Source organism: Echiichthys vipera, assembly GCF_963691815.1.
Source record: "Echiichthys vipera genome assembly, chromosome: 4".
NCBI lineage: Eukaryota > Metazoa > Chordata > Actinopteri > Perciformes > Trachinidae > Echiichthys > Echiichthys vipera.
This window is the reverse complement of record NC_139829.1, coordinates 20,590,223-20,608,638: the sequence shown is the minus strand read 5'-3', so window position 1 is coordinate 20,608,638 and position 18,416 is coordinate 20,590,223. Positions and strand designations below refer to the sequence as shown.

At 38.8% G+C, this 18,416-nt stretch overlaps 1 protein-coding gene across 1 annotated transcript; it reads right to left on the bottom strand.

The window, feature by feature from the left end:
• Positions 1-6,311: 6,311 nt before the first annotated feature.
• Positions 6,312-14,271, bottom strand: slc6a4b (solute carrier family 6 member 4b; the record flags this gene model as incomplete). The annotated part of the gene is made up of 13 exons (XM_083912394.1): positions 14,034-14,271; positions 12,951-13,085; positions 12,530-12,749; positions 12,238-12,376; positions 11,994-12,128; positions 10,597-10,700; positions 9,085-9,212; positions 8,815-8,927; positions 8,456-8,587; positions 8,210-8,309; positions 7,968-8,068; positions 6,501-6,665; positions 6,312-6,392 (listed from the first exon to the last, which is right to left on the bottom strand). Exons 1-13 carry the CDS (start codon positions 14,257-14,259, stop codon positions 6,312-6,314), a joined length of 1,779 nt encoding a protein of 592 aa, XP_083768520.1. The 5' UTR covers positions 14,260-14,271.
• Positions 14,272-18,416: the final 4,145 nt, after the last annotated feature.

Here is an 18,416-nt window from a genome sequence, read left to right as displayed (position 1 = left end):
TTGAGTCCATTTCATGGTTACAGAACTCAATTAAATAGACCAAATTTCCTTTCAATAAAAATAAGACAGAAACTTAGCCTAAAAGCACACAACACACTAATTACAGGCATTCCTTAAGATGTGAAGTCCAAATAAATAACGCATAGGCAGGTGCAGTATAACTCTTAGCCTACACAACCTGATTTCATGACAATCAAACCCCAGTGAATATATAATAGTGCAGTCTGGGTGTTTATTGGTTTCTGCGGGGGCAGAGCCCGAGTCTCCCCTCAAGTCTGGCCCCGTCAGAAGGCGACTGTTGTGGCGCCGGTCCGGGGCTGAACTCCTCGGTGCACCGGGCGGACAGCAGTTTCTCGGTCTTTATCCCCCTCCAGGTTTCGGGGGTGCAGTTTCACCGACGAGAAAGCGGTTTGTAGACACAGACAGCCATGATGATCATCAGCACCAGCAGGACTGCGAGGACACTCCCGAGTGTGACTGAGAGGACACAAACACACGCCGATAACACAAACAAGGCTGTGAGAGGACGGATTATCTGGCATCTCTGGGTTTAAGTTTCCTTTTTCATCAGCAGAATAGAAAAGACAGTCTGAAGTGTATAAACACCTCACGGGAGCCAGCATGTCCGCATCACTGCCTGCGCTGGGGCCTCACATCAGTTTGACATCAGGTCTCACCTAAATTCTGCTTCTGTAAAACAACATAGGCTCTCTCGGTCAGTTTGGAGTCATCGGCCTGTCCGTCCACCAACACACTGAAACACATTATTACAGCGTGTGGGATGAGATGCAGCATCATAGCGGAGGCTGGAGGAGGATGAGGAGGGTGATGAGGAGGATGATGGTGGTGGTGGTGGTGGTGATGACAGTGAGGCGCTGCTTCTTCCGCTGGAGGATCTGGGTCCTAAAGATTGTTGCATTGACTCTCAGCTAAAAACGATTAGAGTTGATTCATGGAGTTATCATTGGTAGATAGTTAGTTGAGACTGAACACCGTTTGGATAAGAGATGAATCATTTAAATCCTTTTTGGAGACACTTTTAACATTTTAACAGTGTTCTGTAAATAAATAAATGAAAAAGTAAACGCATGTAGAAAATACAAGTAAATATGTATTATTGAAAGATTTATTCTTTATAATTTTTCTGGACACTGTCTATTTACCCCATAATTAGTACCCAATTATACAGTTATTTACAGAAAATGTTAGGAAATGATTCTAAAATGAAGCACCTTACTTATAAATGAAAATTAAATTAAATTTAAAAAATCAATGAAAATGGTTCTGACATCTCAAATGTAAATATTTGCTGGTTTTCCACTAAGTCCACTATGATATTTACAGTCATAGTAGTGGATTAAGGGTTTGGGGACTATTAGTTGGACAAACACAGTATTATTTTAGGGAATCAGCTTTGCTCTGGAAAATTGTGATTGTGGTATTTTGGACATTTTATGAACCAAATGATCTGACAATATACGATTGTATGGTTGCAATCATAATGTCTACTTTCATTGAATAACATGCAGGTTATGTTTTCAATTAATTTCACATTTTTTCAACATTTAATCATCAACAATGATTTTTTATTTCAGCTCTAACGGATCACGAATGACACTGCTTTAGAAGCTTTTAAAGCTTTAGGTGTTTCCAGGTAATTTGACTGTGAAAAATACAAAGTGTATAAAATCCCTTCTCTGACTGGTAACCATCACATCAAGGGAGAGGCCTCCATCACATTTCAGCATTTCTGAAATGTCAAAGAGCAATGAAGAATAGATATAAAGGTCAAGCTCCTCGCGGTTATATCCTTATATAATTATGCATGACTGATGTGTATGGCCTTTACCTTCATCGTCTATAGAACTTCAGAGTGCACACCATCACAAACTCTCATGGCTCTTTATTATATGAGAGGCTTAATGAATGTTAGGAAATGTCACTCACGGTGGCCTGAAATGAAAACGGAAGGCTTCCTAGATAAATTAATCAAAACAGAAAACGTGTTGTTACAGCATGAACTCAAACCTCCTGTTAGAATTAAACAGATGTTTTTATAATGAGTCGAGAATGGACGCTTGATGGACTTAATAAGCTTAATAAGGAAATAACTCTTTTCAGTAATAAACTTTTTGTAACTCTGTGACTATCAGTTCCCAATGATTCATCAATGAATTTGAACATTTTCATGACAGCACATGTATGAGAGCATTACCATAGACTGTATAATGATGTCATTTATACAGTCTATGCGCATTACATAATCACAGTGCAACTACTTGATGTGTTCACGTCATTACATCATACCACTGGATTGATTGTTTCACATTGTTCCATCTATGTAAGGCACACTGAGCTCATTTATTAACACATCAGGATCCTGGATATTCAGTCAAACGAGGACACTCAACCAATCAGCTCTCCAAGTCTCCGTTTCAGCTCAAAGCACCGCTGTGAGCTGCCACCTTGACTGTAGACTCCTGTTCCTAATTAACTGCTTGATGACAAATAGTTTTTCAAATCAAATGTAGCCTCCATCTTTCTGCACGTACAGCACGCTAAGGTGATTTTGTATCACTGTTTAAAGCAGTTTGGTTGGCCCATAAAGCATGTAGGAATTAATGAGCGTCTTCTGTTTGTATGGGTGGGCAATAGTACGTTATGTTATATCATGAAATTGAGAAAATCCTGCAATTTAAATGCCAGACAAATCAAGAGATTCATGCAAGGATTATATGAAGATACAATATTGCCATAAATCAGTCTTGTTCACTGAGTCTAATACACCCAGAGAAACCAAGGGGCAGAGACATCATAAAGTAAACCTGGGTTGGGCAATATGACCAAAAGTTTCAATTCCGATCTAGGTCCTTTCATATCTTGATAACAATAGATATCACAATATAACATGCTTCCTAGTAATTCAATAAATAGATTAAGCCCATTTGGTTTGTCAATTAATTTAAATTAAAACAATATGGCTCTCTGACAGACGACAAATCAATTAGTGCAAATAAATTACTCATGGGACTTAAAGGGTTAAAGAAGAAATAATTATGATTGTCTATGTTGTCAGTGGAATTCACATGTCAGGAGTGCAAAATAATGTTCTCATCTTCAGAATCAAGAATATCTGCAGCTGCACTCATATAGAGGTCTGGTCCACGGGAGGAGCCCAGTCATAAATAGACATTTCTGACAGACAATATATACATATATGTTCTCTTGATAGTTTGAATGCTCTAGTATATAAGCCAAGTTGTATAAAACCTGCCATTCCTCTTTTTAGCTCTGTACTTAGCTATACTGCGCTGTGTTTCGTCAGGATCAATGCACTGTTGCACTGCAACATACACTGTGTCAGTCATTCCCCTCTTTATATACTGTCTGTTGATGTGTTCATGTCAGGTGTAGAAGAAACTGTCTATTTAGCAGTGTCTCTTTTATGTGTCTCCTGTGCTTGCCTGTTCTCTACTTCAATGGCAGTCAGTGACACAAAAGGGCTTTGATCTGAACGTCCATCAACCAGCAGCTCAATGGGGAATCATACATCCTACACCACTCTCTTCTCTCCTACACGTTCATACCTGTCGTCCTTGAAGTGATCGGGCCTGGTTTACCCAGGAATAAAAATCAGTTGAACTAGTAAAGATCTGTGTGTGTATGTGTGTGTGTGTGTGTGTGTGTGTGTGTGTGTGTGTGTGTGTGTGTGTGTGTGTGTGTGTGTGTGTGTGTGTGTGTGTGTGTGTGTGTGTGTGTGTGTGTGTGTGTGTGTGTGTGTGTGTGTGTACACGTGTTTGAAGGTAGAGGATGCTCTATTCCGTTGTATGTTGATGGATTCTGGATATTGCAAATTAGCTTGTTAATTAGAATAGCTAATAGAGGAGAGCAGCAACAGGCATTACAAAGACATGAAAATCACCATATGGAGATTTATAAGAACAAATCTTTCATGTGGTCTGCTACACATTTACGATTCTGAAAAAAATACACTACATTTTGTTATATACTGTAGATTGTGGAATTTAACTCAGAACTGTATGATGTTTGGTTCATTTTTTCATATTCATGTTTAACCTTAAGGAATGAAAAGAAGCCCAAAGATGAAATATGTCATGTATACTATAATTCATTTATACACATGAGACTATTACATAAAGCAGGTTGAAAAGGATTGAAATGACACATCAAGCATCACCTTGTTCATCACATTATTCTCTGAATATTAATAAAGTGTAAAGCACTTTGAGATAAGTTAGATAGTTAGATAAGATAACACCTGGCAAAGACATAAATGTGAGGATGCTGTGTCTGCAAAACAAAACAACATTTGAACAGTCCTAAATAAGAGAGTGAAAACATTGGAGAGGCACAATATCAATACAACCTTTACAATTTTTGTACATACTGTGTAATATTTAGGCAGATTAAGGCAAAACAGGCTATGTGGAGTTAAATGAAGGCATCAGATGAAGATCATGAAGTTCATTTTGAATATGAATAACCAATATATTTACAGTTGTACATGCTGTAGTCCAACTGTACATACTGTACTGTATTTATTGTACTGTATCTCCAGGCAGTACATATGCCCTGCTATAAATTATGTCAATACTTAAACAAAACACTAAATTCTAAGATTTACAAAGATTTCTTTCTGAAAATGAACCGATGTGGTCTTTGTCTGAGTGCCTCACTTCTCTCCATTACAAACACTTGTAGGGGAAGAAACGAAAAATATATCCAGCAGCTGGCGTGAAGTCCTGTACAAGCACTGTATTACAGAACAACCTTATAAACAAAATACAGCATTGGCAAAAATAAAGAAGGAGCTAAAAAGTAATTCGATTTAGATCTACATGTAGGTCCAGGAGGCGTTTTGAGGGAGTGCTATCACACTCGTTAGCAGAATAATCAAAATGCATGCCCCATGTTAACCTGTCATCCCCCTTTACATCACAGAGTAGCAGAGAGTGCAGAGGCAGAAGGGTTGTGTAGCTGAATATGTTAGTCTAGTCTGCCTGACTCATTGATCCCTTATCTGACTGAGGCTTGTGCAAGTTATAATCTACGGCCCCGACCATGGCTCTGAAATATTAGAGGCCTAAGGCCACTCTTGTAAAAGTGATGTGCACAATATTTCACTGCCCTTTTTGTTGAAAGCGCCCTGTTCAGAGCATGACCTGTTGAGTCTTTTTAATATAGGCAATCATCCTCAGCTGTTATTTAGCTGTAATGTCAATAGATTTTGGACGCTTTACTACTCAGAATTTTTTTTTTCAACTCAAAATGCTTCACTCATTGAAAACCTTTGCAAAAAGCCACCCCAGGTCGCTTGAATTCTCTCTGTCCGATCGTGGCCTATCTGTGTATTTATATGGCCGTAGTGCTGAAGTAGCACACAGATTTTTAAATGTGTGAGTCCTGCTGTATTACAAAATACAGAGCCACAGAACTGTTCATGGATCACTTTGCCAGTTGCAGGTAGAGGAACTGGCCCCCCCTCTGTTCAAAATTAACAAATCACTTACTGCTTAGGTCCAACACAAAGCCCCCCCCCCCCACACACACACACACACACACACAACATCTGTTCAAATTGCCAAAAAAAAACAGTTGGTGTGAAAAACATTAGCTCACAGATTGTATGTTGTCCACTTAGTGGGTAAGAAGCCCACTGAACAAAGAGTTTTTTTTCCTATTCTGATTATTCTTTATATTATGTGATTACATGCAAAACAAGCTGCTGTGATTATGCTAGTGGTGGAAGACAACCAGTCAACCTCACTGTTCCCACTGTTGTACTGCTCTCAGTTCAACACTGGTGTTTCCATTGTTTCATCTAACTTTCACAAACTACAGAAACTATAGAACTTTACTTGAGAAAATGGCCCCATGCAACAGAAATGATGTGCTTAATGTTACATATAGAAATATGTTTTTATTTTCCTTGGCATATGGTTCTTGTGAGATAAAGACAGCTGATTTAGGGGAAAAAACAGACCATTTCGTTATTGACACCTACAACCTCACGGATGCATCACTTGAAAATGGCAACATGTGTATACTATAGATCTGAAAACACACAGACCATACAGTAAGGTATAAGTATTGCTATCTCAGTTCCTCTCTGAATTATAAATTTAGCAGCATTTACCATTTTACAGAGTGTACATGTGCAGTGACAGGTGACATATTGGACATCATTCGCAGATAACAGTCACAATGTCAGATAATGTTCAGGTTTGGTCACAAATAATAATTTAAGCTACAAGCAGGGGTATTTTTCAAGTGTTAATGTGTTTTTCTTTTTACGGCACAGTAACCATGTTGAGGCTGTCACTGTGGATGTCTGGTATGGTCCTCTCTGGTCTGAGACACACCGCCAACCTCTGTGGAAAATCACACAGTTTAAAGTGTAAATGTGAAGACAAAAGTGTTAGAAAGTTCATGTTTTGAGCATTTTGCACACTTTTTTCCTTCCGCTGTAATCCACTGACCTGTTTGAGAGATCCAGGGGTCCACACCAGCTTGTAGACCATGTAGATGGGAACCCACATGAAGGATGAGAAGCCCACAAGGTATCCCACTGTGATGCTCCAGTCAGGATACTTATAGTCGAACAGTGTGAGGGGCGCTTTCATCAGGGAGCTCACTATAATGTACTGAGAAGAGTTGGGACACATAACATTTCCATATGTAAACGTAACTTTTGTATTCATGCATATGACATAATAGTGAGGGAAGGGCAACATATCTGAGAAATATGTAAAGGAAATCATGATAGTTTAATGCAAAATGTCAAGAGGAAGACAACCAGAGAGATGCATGGAGGAGAGAAGGATATTGAACTACACGAAGAGGGGAATTGTACAGAAGCCCTGAGAGGCAAGTGAAAATGTCTTTTTCTGATGATCCATATTCTAGGTCTGATTAAACTTGTTTTCTCTCTTGTATTTAAAGCTTAAAAACAGGGTTTTTTTAATGTTTTGTACAATTTTTCTTGTCAGGGTATTTTTAATCCGTGAAAACAAGTTTTTCACAGATGAAAAAGACAAAAAATGAGTTTCCACATATAAAAAAAAATTCTAAGCAGCAGCACCTTTTCTCAATTGTTCTCAGTGAGGAGACAGTGTCATACGGCTGCATGCAGCCACCTTGAGAAAAAGCGCTGCACCCAGCGTCTTTTTTGTCTAGAAAAGCCGCCGTCACCGTAGCTCCTGTTCAGGAAACTATCACAACAATGATGGAAAAGCCCATTTGTGTTGCTGGTGAGTGTTATTCCTTTATCACAGACACATTGTAAGGTTGTTGTTGTTAGCTGTGTAGTCAGCCCCCCCTGTTAACATATCGTTAAGTTAGCTACCTAGGTAACACGCTGGGACGAAGCGCTTCCCAGCACCCTGCCAGAGCCTTTCTGCCAGACCAAAACGCTATGAAGACACAGTCCTTTAGATAACTAATCTCACCTGTTCTTAAGTAATAAACACAGGAGAGAAAACAATTTAGATCAGACTTAGAAAATGGATCACCAGAAGAAAAAAACATCTATTTCCCTCTTAGGGCTTCCATACGTTCCCCTCCTCTTCATGTAGTTTAATATCCTTCTCTCTGCCCTTTGATCTCTAGATGATTTAGGTGTCTCAAAGTGATCCAGTAAAGGGCCGCTGTGGCTGCAGGTTTTCATTCCAACCAAGCAAAAACACACCTGACCAGACTTATTCAACCAACTGAATCGCCTTCACACAGTTGGATTTGTTGGATCAGGTGTGTTTTTGCTTGGTTGGAATGAAAACCTGCAACCACAGCGGCCCTTTACTGGATTAGTTTGAGACACCTGAATGGATGACGCTGATGTGATCCTATTAATTTAATATTTTTTATCTTGTGGTTTTTATATAAGATCAGTAAATGTTTGCATTGTGGACATTAGCTCTACTTGTTGTAAAGAGTATTTCATATCTTACCGCTAGAAATGCTGGACTGATGGCAACCCAGCACACCCTCCAGAATAATCCTGGTGCTTTGCCCAGCATGGACTTAACATCATTGCTGAATCTGTTGATACCTGAAAGCAACAAAATAAACAAGAGACGCAGCTATTTGTTTTTTATATGCTAACAATGTGTTTGATTATCAGTGGTCATCAATAAGAATTGCAGATTGAAGAAACTGGATATCAGTCAGTCAATAATAACATCTTGTTTACCGTAGAACCAGGAAACCGCAATGGCTTCGAGGAAACCCACAGCTATGATAGAAGATCCAACTCCGAATTCCTCCAGCAGCTTCACCACATAGGCACCGCCCTGTCAATAAGAGTTTACACTGACTAATAACATAATCCATCATCAAAATGCAGTTTTTTAGTTCACTGCAATGTATCAAGAAAAAGACCTTACAGTAAATGTGATTAAAGATTATTTACAACTTATTTCAAATGTTAATAACTTACATTTGTCAGGGTGCTTAGAGAGCCCAAAAAGCAGAAAACTACCAAGCCCAGAACAAAAAGTTCACGTCTGTGAGATAACTGATCTGGGTATTCATCTAACACAGCAGTGATGATCGCCTCCAAACCCCCAAACTGAAACACACAGAGAATGCTGTTAAAAAGTTAAAAACAAACAATATTATATTGTAACTTGCAGATATTTCAATCTGCATAAGTCATTTAATTAATCTGGATACTTTATATAAGGTAAAAACTTACAGTCCAGTAAAATAACATCACTACAGCATTGCATCCAACTGAATAGCTTTGTGTTATACACACTTCGGCCACGATGTATGTTCAGAATTTACTTTTCGTACCGTGCTGTCCAGTCCCAGCGTGATCATCATCACAAAAAAGATGATTGCAAAAAAGGTTGAGCCCGGCATGTTTGCAATGGCTTCTGGATACGTGATGAAGAGTAAACTCGGTCCTGAAAGCATGAGTATATTGAACATAAAGAGATCAGGGTCATTGTTTGGTTTATAATCGAGTTCTATCTTTTCATAACTGTAAATACAGTATAAATCGTATTATATATATATATATATATATATATATATATATATATATATAATATATCGGCTGACCTTTATCCCTGGCTACATCCTCCACCTCCACCTTCCTCATCTCTGCCATGTAGCCCAACACTGTGAAGATCACGAACCCCGACACGAAACTGGTCAAACAGTTCACCAGGCTGGTCACAATGGCGTCACTGTTAAGGAAGAAATCAAGCCCTGTTCAAGGATATGCAGCATTATAATTGCCATTCATAAAATTCTTCTTTAAACCAAATTGTTAATTTCTGTCAGACACACTGCTACTCCTCGTCTTTCTGTCTTTGCTGACCCTTCTGACCTTTTCCACAGTAATGGGTTCCTTTATATTTTCTCCTCAGCTTTGTGTCTGACACATAAGGATACTCCAGGGTAGCAAAACATAGACATTTCGCAGCAATACTAATGAGGAATGCTGAAGGGTGTGTGTTGTGTGTTCATTAACATCTGTCATTAATATTGTCCATTGGCAGAATGCTTTTACTAAAGGAAAACCTTGCGTTTGCAAGCAGCCCCACAGAAATGGTCATTAAGGTCCCATGTTATACTCATTTTCAGGTTCCTTGAACATGTTTACATTCTTTAATGCTCAAAAACACATTATCTTTGCGTGAATATACCTGTGTTTACCCATAATCAATTTTAGCACCTGTCTCTCTAACCCCCCTTTGAAAAAACCCACTCTGCTCTGATTGGTCAGCGTTTCCGGATGGATGGTAAATGCACTTGTACTTATATAGTGCCTTTCTCATCTCTGCATCTCTACATCACAACCATAAGGAAGTCTTTATGAGTCTTTTAAAGGACAGTTTCTGAATATGGGCTGCATGCATTTCCCTGTAGATGGAGCATTGTGATACTTTGACAGTTTTTTTATAAAGCACTCCGACCTGCTTTATAATTTAAAAAAAAACATGAAAATCTCACTTTTTACAATATAAAATAGACAAATAAATAAACAAGCCTCTGTGTTAAAGATCCCAAAGGACTACTTGTGTTTTGAGCCATATTTGCCAGTTTGTCAGGTACTTTGCAATTGAAATGTATACAATTTTTTTCATAAAGAACACAATTGAATGGTACAGAATGTATATACATATGTTTTAATCAAAAGTAAAATAAAAAAACAAAGGTTAGGGGGGTCAGTATTGAAAACATCATAATCACACTGAGGAGTGTTTGGAATATGTTTCATTCATGATCTGTGTGTTTACTACTGTTCCCTCACATGTCTCACTGTGCTCTACTAATCACAACAGCCACACACACTATTAGTCCTACTGAGAGTGTACAGTTTAATCTCCTGTGTACAGCTTGGCATTCATACCCAACATGTCGTATTCACCACTCCTCCCTCTAATAACATTGTCTCGACCACACCATCTTATTCAATGCATGAGCAAAAACCTCTGACCCTGTACTGTGCACTAAAGTTATTAAACCCAATTCTCAAATGCAGCAGGAGGTTATTAAGCTGTGTTCAAGCCACAACTGTAGGTTCAAATGACTCAGTGTGTCGTGGGTCTGCGTTAAAGCTCTCACCGATAGCAGTTATTCGTGAAAGGGTTGTAGCTGGAGAGAGCCAAGAGAACCCCGAACCCGGGCCCCAGAGAGAAGAATATCTGAGCAGCAGCATCCACCCACACCTAGAAAAGACAGGAGGGACAGAAAGAGGTATTACACAACCTGAGACTACACGCTCTGAGATGTTATAGGTTGCCATGGGTATATAACAACATACAAATAAAGTATTTCAGATTAGAAGCAGGTATTTCTTTTCAGTGATCCTCCAGATGAAATTAATATCTTCAAATTTTCTTTTTTTTTTTTTACCGATCCCTGTGACTGTAATTTACCAAACAGAAGAAGTGTTGTGTCAGTCGTATAGAAATCTAGTTGCTGCACAGCTGTACGCAGCGAGATCTGAAGAGCAACACGCATTCAGTATTAAAAGGAAGAGGGCAGCGTTGGATATCGGTGGCTGAGACAGAAAGGGAGGCCTTTGTTAATGGGCAGAAAATCTAAACCAATTATGCATCTTATTATCCTGCTCTGTGGCTTATTTATGCATCTCATTTCGTCTCATCCATATTCCCTTCCAACCAAAGCACTCACACATGTTTAGCAAACAACCACCGTGAGCCGGAGATGAAAATGAGGATGTTTCATAGATCTAAATATATATATAAATATATATATATATATATATATATATATATTTATATATGTATATAGCTTATATAGGCAGATTCTCAAGGGACACAGTGGGTAGAAATAAAAGAAGGTATCTATCAAACTACTGCCTGTCCAAAAAAGTTAAATATGATCAGGAACTCCTAAATGTTGGCAGGTCAGTGAAGACGCACATGTTAGTCATATCCTCATGTCTTCCCCAGAGTTTACCAGTTAAAATGGAACATATCATGCAATTATTGTTTTGCATTAATCAATTTATAATTTGTACTTCTAGGGAAAACATGTGGTGGACCAAAGAGATGAGTAAGAATATCGCAGTAAGAGTACCCGTAAATGCTTTGAAAAGAAACATCTCAACATCTGTTCAAACGGATTGGAGTACTACACCACAATTAAAGACACGGATAAAATAACATTCAAACTAAGAAGTCATTCTTTCTTTCAACATGCAGTGATCAATTACCCGCTCAGTTTATTCCTATCTGCATTGAAACATATTTCTCCTCTGTCTTCATCTTTCTTTTCTATGATCGATCGACACGTCGGGTGGAGCACCTTGCCCTAACTGAAAAATGAATTTGTAATTGCTTTAATATGGATCTTTTAAATTGACAGGAATAATAAAAAAAAAAAGATTCTCAAGGGACCAAACATATGAGGCATAACCTTTTTTTTTGTTATTGAAGAGGGAATTGTATCCTTTTGTGACAGACCAGCTGATTGACAAACTTTGCACAACTCACACTGGTCTCCAGCAGCTTCCCCCACTGGGGTTTCAGGTAAAACACCACACCTCTCCAGGCTCCTGGCAGAGTGGCGCCTCTTATTAGCAGGATGCAAAGCACAATGTAGGGCAAGGTGGCTGTCACCCACACTACCTGGTGTAGAAGAAAGAGATAAATCAGGAGGAGGACCAGAGATCAAGTGAAGAAGATACGCATTAATCTTCTGTATTGTCATGGTAGTAAAGCAACTGCAATGTGTTACCTTCCCTGAAGTCTTCACGCCCTTCCAGAGGCTGAAGTAGACAATGGTGAAAATGAGAAAAAGGCAGAGCATCAACTGCCAGCGAACGCCCCCGACGTTTGTCAGCCCTGATGACTTGTGGATCTCAAGAACGTTCCTCCTATAATGATAAAACCCTCAAATCATCACAGTTTCAGCATGCAAGGCAACATTCCCCCCGCACCGAATCACTGGCTGACAATATTTGTGTAGAGTATTACTGTAAAGCTATTTATATACTTGGTTTCTGTTACTCACACTTACATGCACTTACGTGTAAAATTCCTCTGCCGGAGACCTGGAGGAATTCGTCCAGGTGACGTTATCGTTGCCAAAGTAGTCGGTGCAGTCGGCAGTGTTCCACACATTGTCACAGTTTGTCCAAGGCAAGATGCTGGAGAAAGAGGAGTAAAAATAGAACAGGGCCCAGGCGATGATGGTGTTGTAGTAGAAGGACACATACAGGGCGATGATGCAGATGGCATATCCTAAACCTGAAACAGAAGAGAGAGATGAGAGAGGAGGATCTCTGACTCTCTCTGAAGATACATTTACAGTTATCAACTTTTTCTTTTGGACAACGTAGAGATTGAAGATTAAAATGTGTATAATCGTATCCCTGAGTTTACCAAGTGATTACCCATAATGTAAATATTTGTATATCTGCTGTTTTGCAGCACAGTGTGAGGCCTTACCTTTGAAAATGGGACAGATGTGTTTCCATATGGATATGGCTCCGGTTCTGTGGAACTGCCCTAGTGCCAGCTCCATGTAAAAGAGCGGCACACCACCAAAGATGGCCATCAAAATGTAGGGAATAAGGAAAGCACCTGCACAGAGATGCGTGAGGGTACATCATGTCATGTAGGGCTTTTAGATGATAGTCAAAATGACTGTTCTGTCTCATGTGTCATTACGAAACGATGACATGCATCAACTCGACAATGAGGACTTAAGAGGGCTTGAAGCAGAATTAGAAAATGAAATAGGAATGGCCTCTACTGCTCATTGTGATTTACATTAAACCATGGACAAGAACAGACTACTGAGGCTATATGTCAGAAAATGTCAAAATTATAAAATTAAACTTATTAATTATTATTAACTTATAATTATAACTTATTAATATTTTTTTATCTCCTTTTTATGATTTATTTTTTTCCAACCCTGTTTATATGTGTTTTTAATCGTCTTTTAAATCTGGTCTTAAAGATTGTTATGTCTTATATGCAGCACTTCGAATTGCCTTGTTAATATAGGTGTTACATAAATTAACTTTCAACCGCATTGGCTGCTGTAATGTAACCGACCTCAATTTGCTGATGTTAAAATACTGAGTAAAGCAAAACAGAATACACAATGACTGAAAAGATAAATATGAATAATTTAGTATTCACTAAACATTGGATATGTTTCTGTCATAAAACGCTTGGATTGAAGCTCCCGTATTGTACATTTCTATAGAAGATATATATATTTAAAACTAACCAAAGAAAAAAAGATACAGGCTGTGTAACGGGGAAAGTGTAAAAACTTTTAAGTGCACTTTTTGAAGGATGTGAAGACTACAGATGTGCGCTTCAGCACCGGGGACAGTTTCTGCTGCCAGATGCGCAGCTTCAGCCTGTTGGTGAATAATTCAAATGAGCAGAAATTCTGAGATCTAATCGATTTGATGAAAATATGAAAGTGTCGTGCAAGTATCTCCTTAAATGAGACAAATCCTAACTTGTGAAATGAAGCTGAATGACCCGGTTGAAAATCTCTAAACCACTTACCGCCACCGTTTTGATAACAAACGTACGGAAATCTCCAAACATTTCCCAGATCCACCGCAAAGCCAATGACAGACAAGAGGAAATCCATCTTTTTGCTCCATTTGTCCCTGGAGTCCGTCTGTGTGATGACCGGCACAGGGACCGCGTTGTTGGAGCTGTAGCCGGGGCTCGGGGAGCCTTGATGGGTCAAACTGCCGGCCATGACTGCTGGGTCCTGTCGGGGCATCGGACTGTGAAAAGTCAGTCAGGGGACCAGCTCCACGGAGAGGAGGATGCTTCTCCTGTGATGATGACAGGGAGGAGTGGGAGGAGTTGATGGAGCTGCAGGGACACTTGGGGATACCTGTTAGTGGAGGAAGATCACAGAGAGGTGGTTTTCACTGACAGCAGCCTTGACCACACTTTATTTAGCGGTCCCATGTGTTATTGCTGATCAGTATAAGATGGATGTGAGTAAGTTTTGCTCATTTTTAATAACGAATCATCTGATTTAATTTAATACAAATGTTCTCAGTCGCTTTGGTTCATTTTTCAGATGAAAATGGAAATTATCATAAAAGTCCTGTTCAATCTTCCCATCATTGTGTCACTTGTTCACTTTAAAGAAGCAGTTTCTCACTTCTTTGAACAAGTTGCAAATGCTTTGGTAAGACAGTCAAATTGTTTAGTCATATTGTCAGTATAACAGTGTACTCTGTTGTAAATTGTAAGTTACACCTTAGTGTATGTGGGAGATCGATTGCAAGAGACTGGACAAGATTCACATTTACACTTTTACTGTCTGAACTCGAATTTGTTGACATTGCAACACAGAAAGGAAAAGACAGCACTGCATCTCCTCAGGGAAAACTGTACATGCAGTGCTGTAGGAATTACAGCTCAGTCTTCCTACACCTCCTGACGTTCCTGTCTGTTGGGCCACAAATTCTCACCCACACATTTCCCTTCATTAGAGAAAGTCAAAATTCACCTGGGAACAATTTACCAATTCAGGATAGAGTTGAAAAAACCGTCTACTACAAATGTATAGAAATGTGTCAACAAATTATGACAACTTGTCAGAGATGCACCGATCCAATACCTGGATCGGATTTCGGCTTCGATATTGCATAATCAGCTGGATCCGATATACGATGAATGAGGCCGATCCAGCATTTCGATCCAGTCGTTTCTTTTTTCTTAATATCATACACAGCAAGTTAATTAAGCCAATGTTTGTTGGGTTTCAGGCAGCTGCTTTATTTTATATTACATTTTAAAACATGTGTTTGCAGTGCACTTTACATGGAAGTGTTGTTTATTTGTGTACACTTATTTGTTAATAAATAATATTTATTACATTTATATCTGTGTTCATTTGTTACCTTTTTTAACAAGGCTAAATGTTTATGTCAAGCCTGATGCAAGTATCGGCTGATTCGCTCAGCCCAGGTATCGGTATCGGATTGGATCGGAAAAAACTGGATTGGTGCATCTCTACAACTTTTTGAACCATTTTTCATGTAAAGACTAACACAAGGAACTAATGCCTTAATGTTGTGGGGGGTGAGACTATTCAACAGACCCTTATAATACATTTTGATCAACATGACATAAGCAACCCAAAATGTAGGATACAGCAGAGAATTGTACAGAATCACTTGCATCGATGTACCAAATCATTTGCAACTTGTTCAAAGAAATGAGTAACTACTTTTTTGATATGCACAAGTGACACAATGATGTGACGGTTGAAGAAGAAGTTTTGAGAATTTCAATTTTGTTCTGAGAAATGAACCAAAGCTGTAAAAAGCTGTAATAAACCCATTTCAATGCAATTATCATGTTGGTCAAATCTGGAGAAAAAGTTAAATTGGTTAGAAAAAGGGAAAGAAAAAACATCAAGGTTCAATCAAATGAGCAGGTAGTCCATTTGAACTCTCAAACAAGCAAAACTATAAATAGCACCATAAGCCATCATGGCTTCCTGATCCTATGTTATAATATAGTTTGGTGAAGACACCAGAAGAGAATCACAGCAGCTGAACTGCACTCGTTAGGAAAAACCTAATAAAAAGACTTTGTAATCAAATCCACCGCTTTTAGCAGTGAGCACTCTGAAAAACTGCTAACTGGATATTCAGAGTGCAGCAGTCGCACAGGAGAGAGTGCATCAAATAAAGTTGATTTGGGAAATGGATATGACACCAAGATAGGACAAGAGACATCCAACAGCATCATAAAATGTTCACTTACTGTGAAAGCCAAGTGGCTGCCAAAGTGTCTGATGTTACGTGACCTATTGTCTGGCTTCTTCACCTGAAGCTGGTGGAACGATTGTTTTGATAGATAGGTAGATAGATAGATAGATAGATAGATAGATAGATAGATAGATAGATAGATAGATAGAAAGATAGATAGATAGATAGATAGATAGATAGATAGATAGATAGATAGATAGATAGAAAGATAGATAGATAGATAGATAGATAGATAGATAGATAGAAAGATAGATAGATAGATAGATAGGTAGATAGATAGATAGATAGATAGATAGATTGATAGATAGAAAGATAGATAGATAGATGATAGATAGATAGATAGATAGATAGATAGATAGATGGATAGAAAGATAGATAGATAGATAGATAGATAGATAGATAGATAGATAGATAGATAGATAGATAGATAGAAAGATAGATAGACAGATAGATAGATAGATAGATAGAAAGATAGATAGATAGATAGATAGATAGATAGATAGACAGATAGATAGATAGATAGAAAGATAGATAGATAGATAGATAGATAGATAGAAAGATAGATAGATAGATAGATAGATAGATAGATAGATAGATAGATAGATAGGTAGATGGATAGATAGATAGATAGATAGATAGAAAGATAGATAGATAGATAGATAGACAGATAGATAGATAGATAGATAGATAGATAGATAGAAAGATAGATAGATAGATAGATAGATAGATAGATAGATAGATAGATAGATAGATAGATAGATAGATAGATAGATAGATAGATACAGTAGATAGTTCAGGTTTCTCCAGTTTCAACATGTCTTCTCATTGCCAGAGCTACGATGAGGAGGAAGGGGTAAACAGCCAGGAGGAAGGGACTGCTTGCTCAGCCGAGGTGTGGTGGCCCTTGAGGGTCAAAAGCACAACACACATAACAACAAACCATGTAGCACTGGCCTTCTCTATCATACAATCCTGTCAATCTGCATAGGCACACATGGGCAGAAGAACATCAGACTGACAGGAGCCTCTATCACATGCCCTGGTGCCTGTTAGAGCATGTCGAGTCTAATCACACACGGACATGTGCATGTTGGCCCTCTCTGCTGACAGACAAACAGATATGGACATGACACAGCAATGGTATTTCAAAAAAAATGTAGGACTTGATTTTGATTTTGAACTGTTTCCTGTCAGCCCTTGTCGTTCTTCTCATCCCCATTGTCTCCGGAGCACACAAAAGTGAATAAATGTAACTTTCCTCTTCGCTCGAGTTTGGATTTCCTGATCATCTGCTGAAATGTGTCAACATCAATTCACATAGTCGCGTCAGTGTTTCTGCAAATTATTAATTTCACTCTTTACTATAAATAAATGCTGCTATTTGTTGCGAGCATTGAACTGACAAACACAAACAAATGCATACTGTTGTTTTCCTATTGACAAGTAAGCAAAGGCAAGCTGGAGAGGAGCTCTAGTGTGCTGCTTACTCAGGCAGAAGTCCTGGTGTGGCATTTAAGAAGACATGCTCTTACTTCACATTATCTAAAGCTAAATGCGAGGTGTGAGTCATCCCAGCGAGGGAATCCTGGGTTAGAGGGGATGCTTGTGAGAAAATAGAGAAAAAGATGGCACCAAAGCACAATCGTCACAATGAAGCAACTGAGAGGGCTCCTTCCTCTCAGCCAAGGACACATAAACTGCTGCTCTGTATTTTAAATTCATATTTTTTTATCCCCAAATCACATTCTCGGCATGTTCATCCACAGAAGGAACATGTGGAATTTGGGTCCGACCCTGACCCTCGCAGTCTGTCACCCTGTGTTATCCCTCCATTCTTTCACCACCTGATCTACCTGACAGCTCTGCCCCGCAGGCACTGGACTCATGGCCTAAAGAAGCTCCACACGCCCGTGCACTGAAGCCTATCAACCCCCTTCTGCTCATGTTTAGATTCGGACGGTGGTTTTCCTGAACATGTTCTCGTTCATACAATACACACTTTAATGTGAAAATTGTTGCTGCATGTGAAGACTCTTATTTAGATTTAAACTGAAAAATTGCAACATGGAAATAATTGTTGACAGTCAAAAGTGACTCAGACGCCATCTTTTGGACAATGTGTGATACAACCATGATAATTACA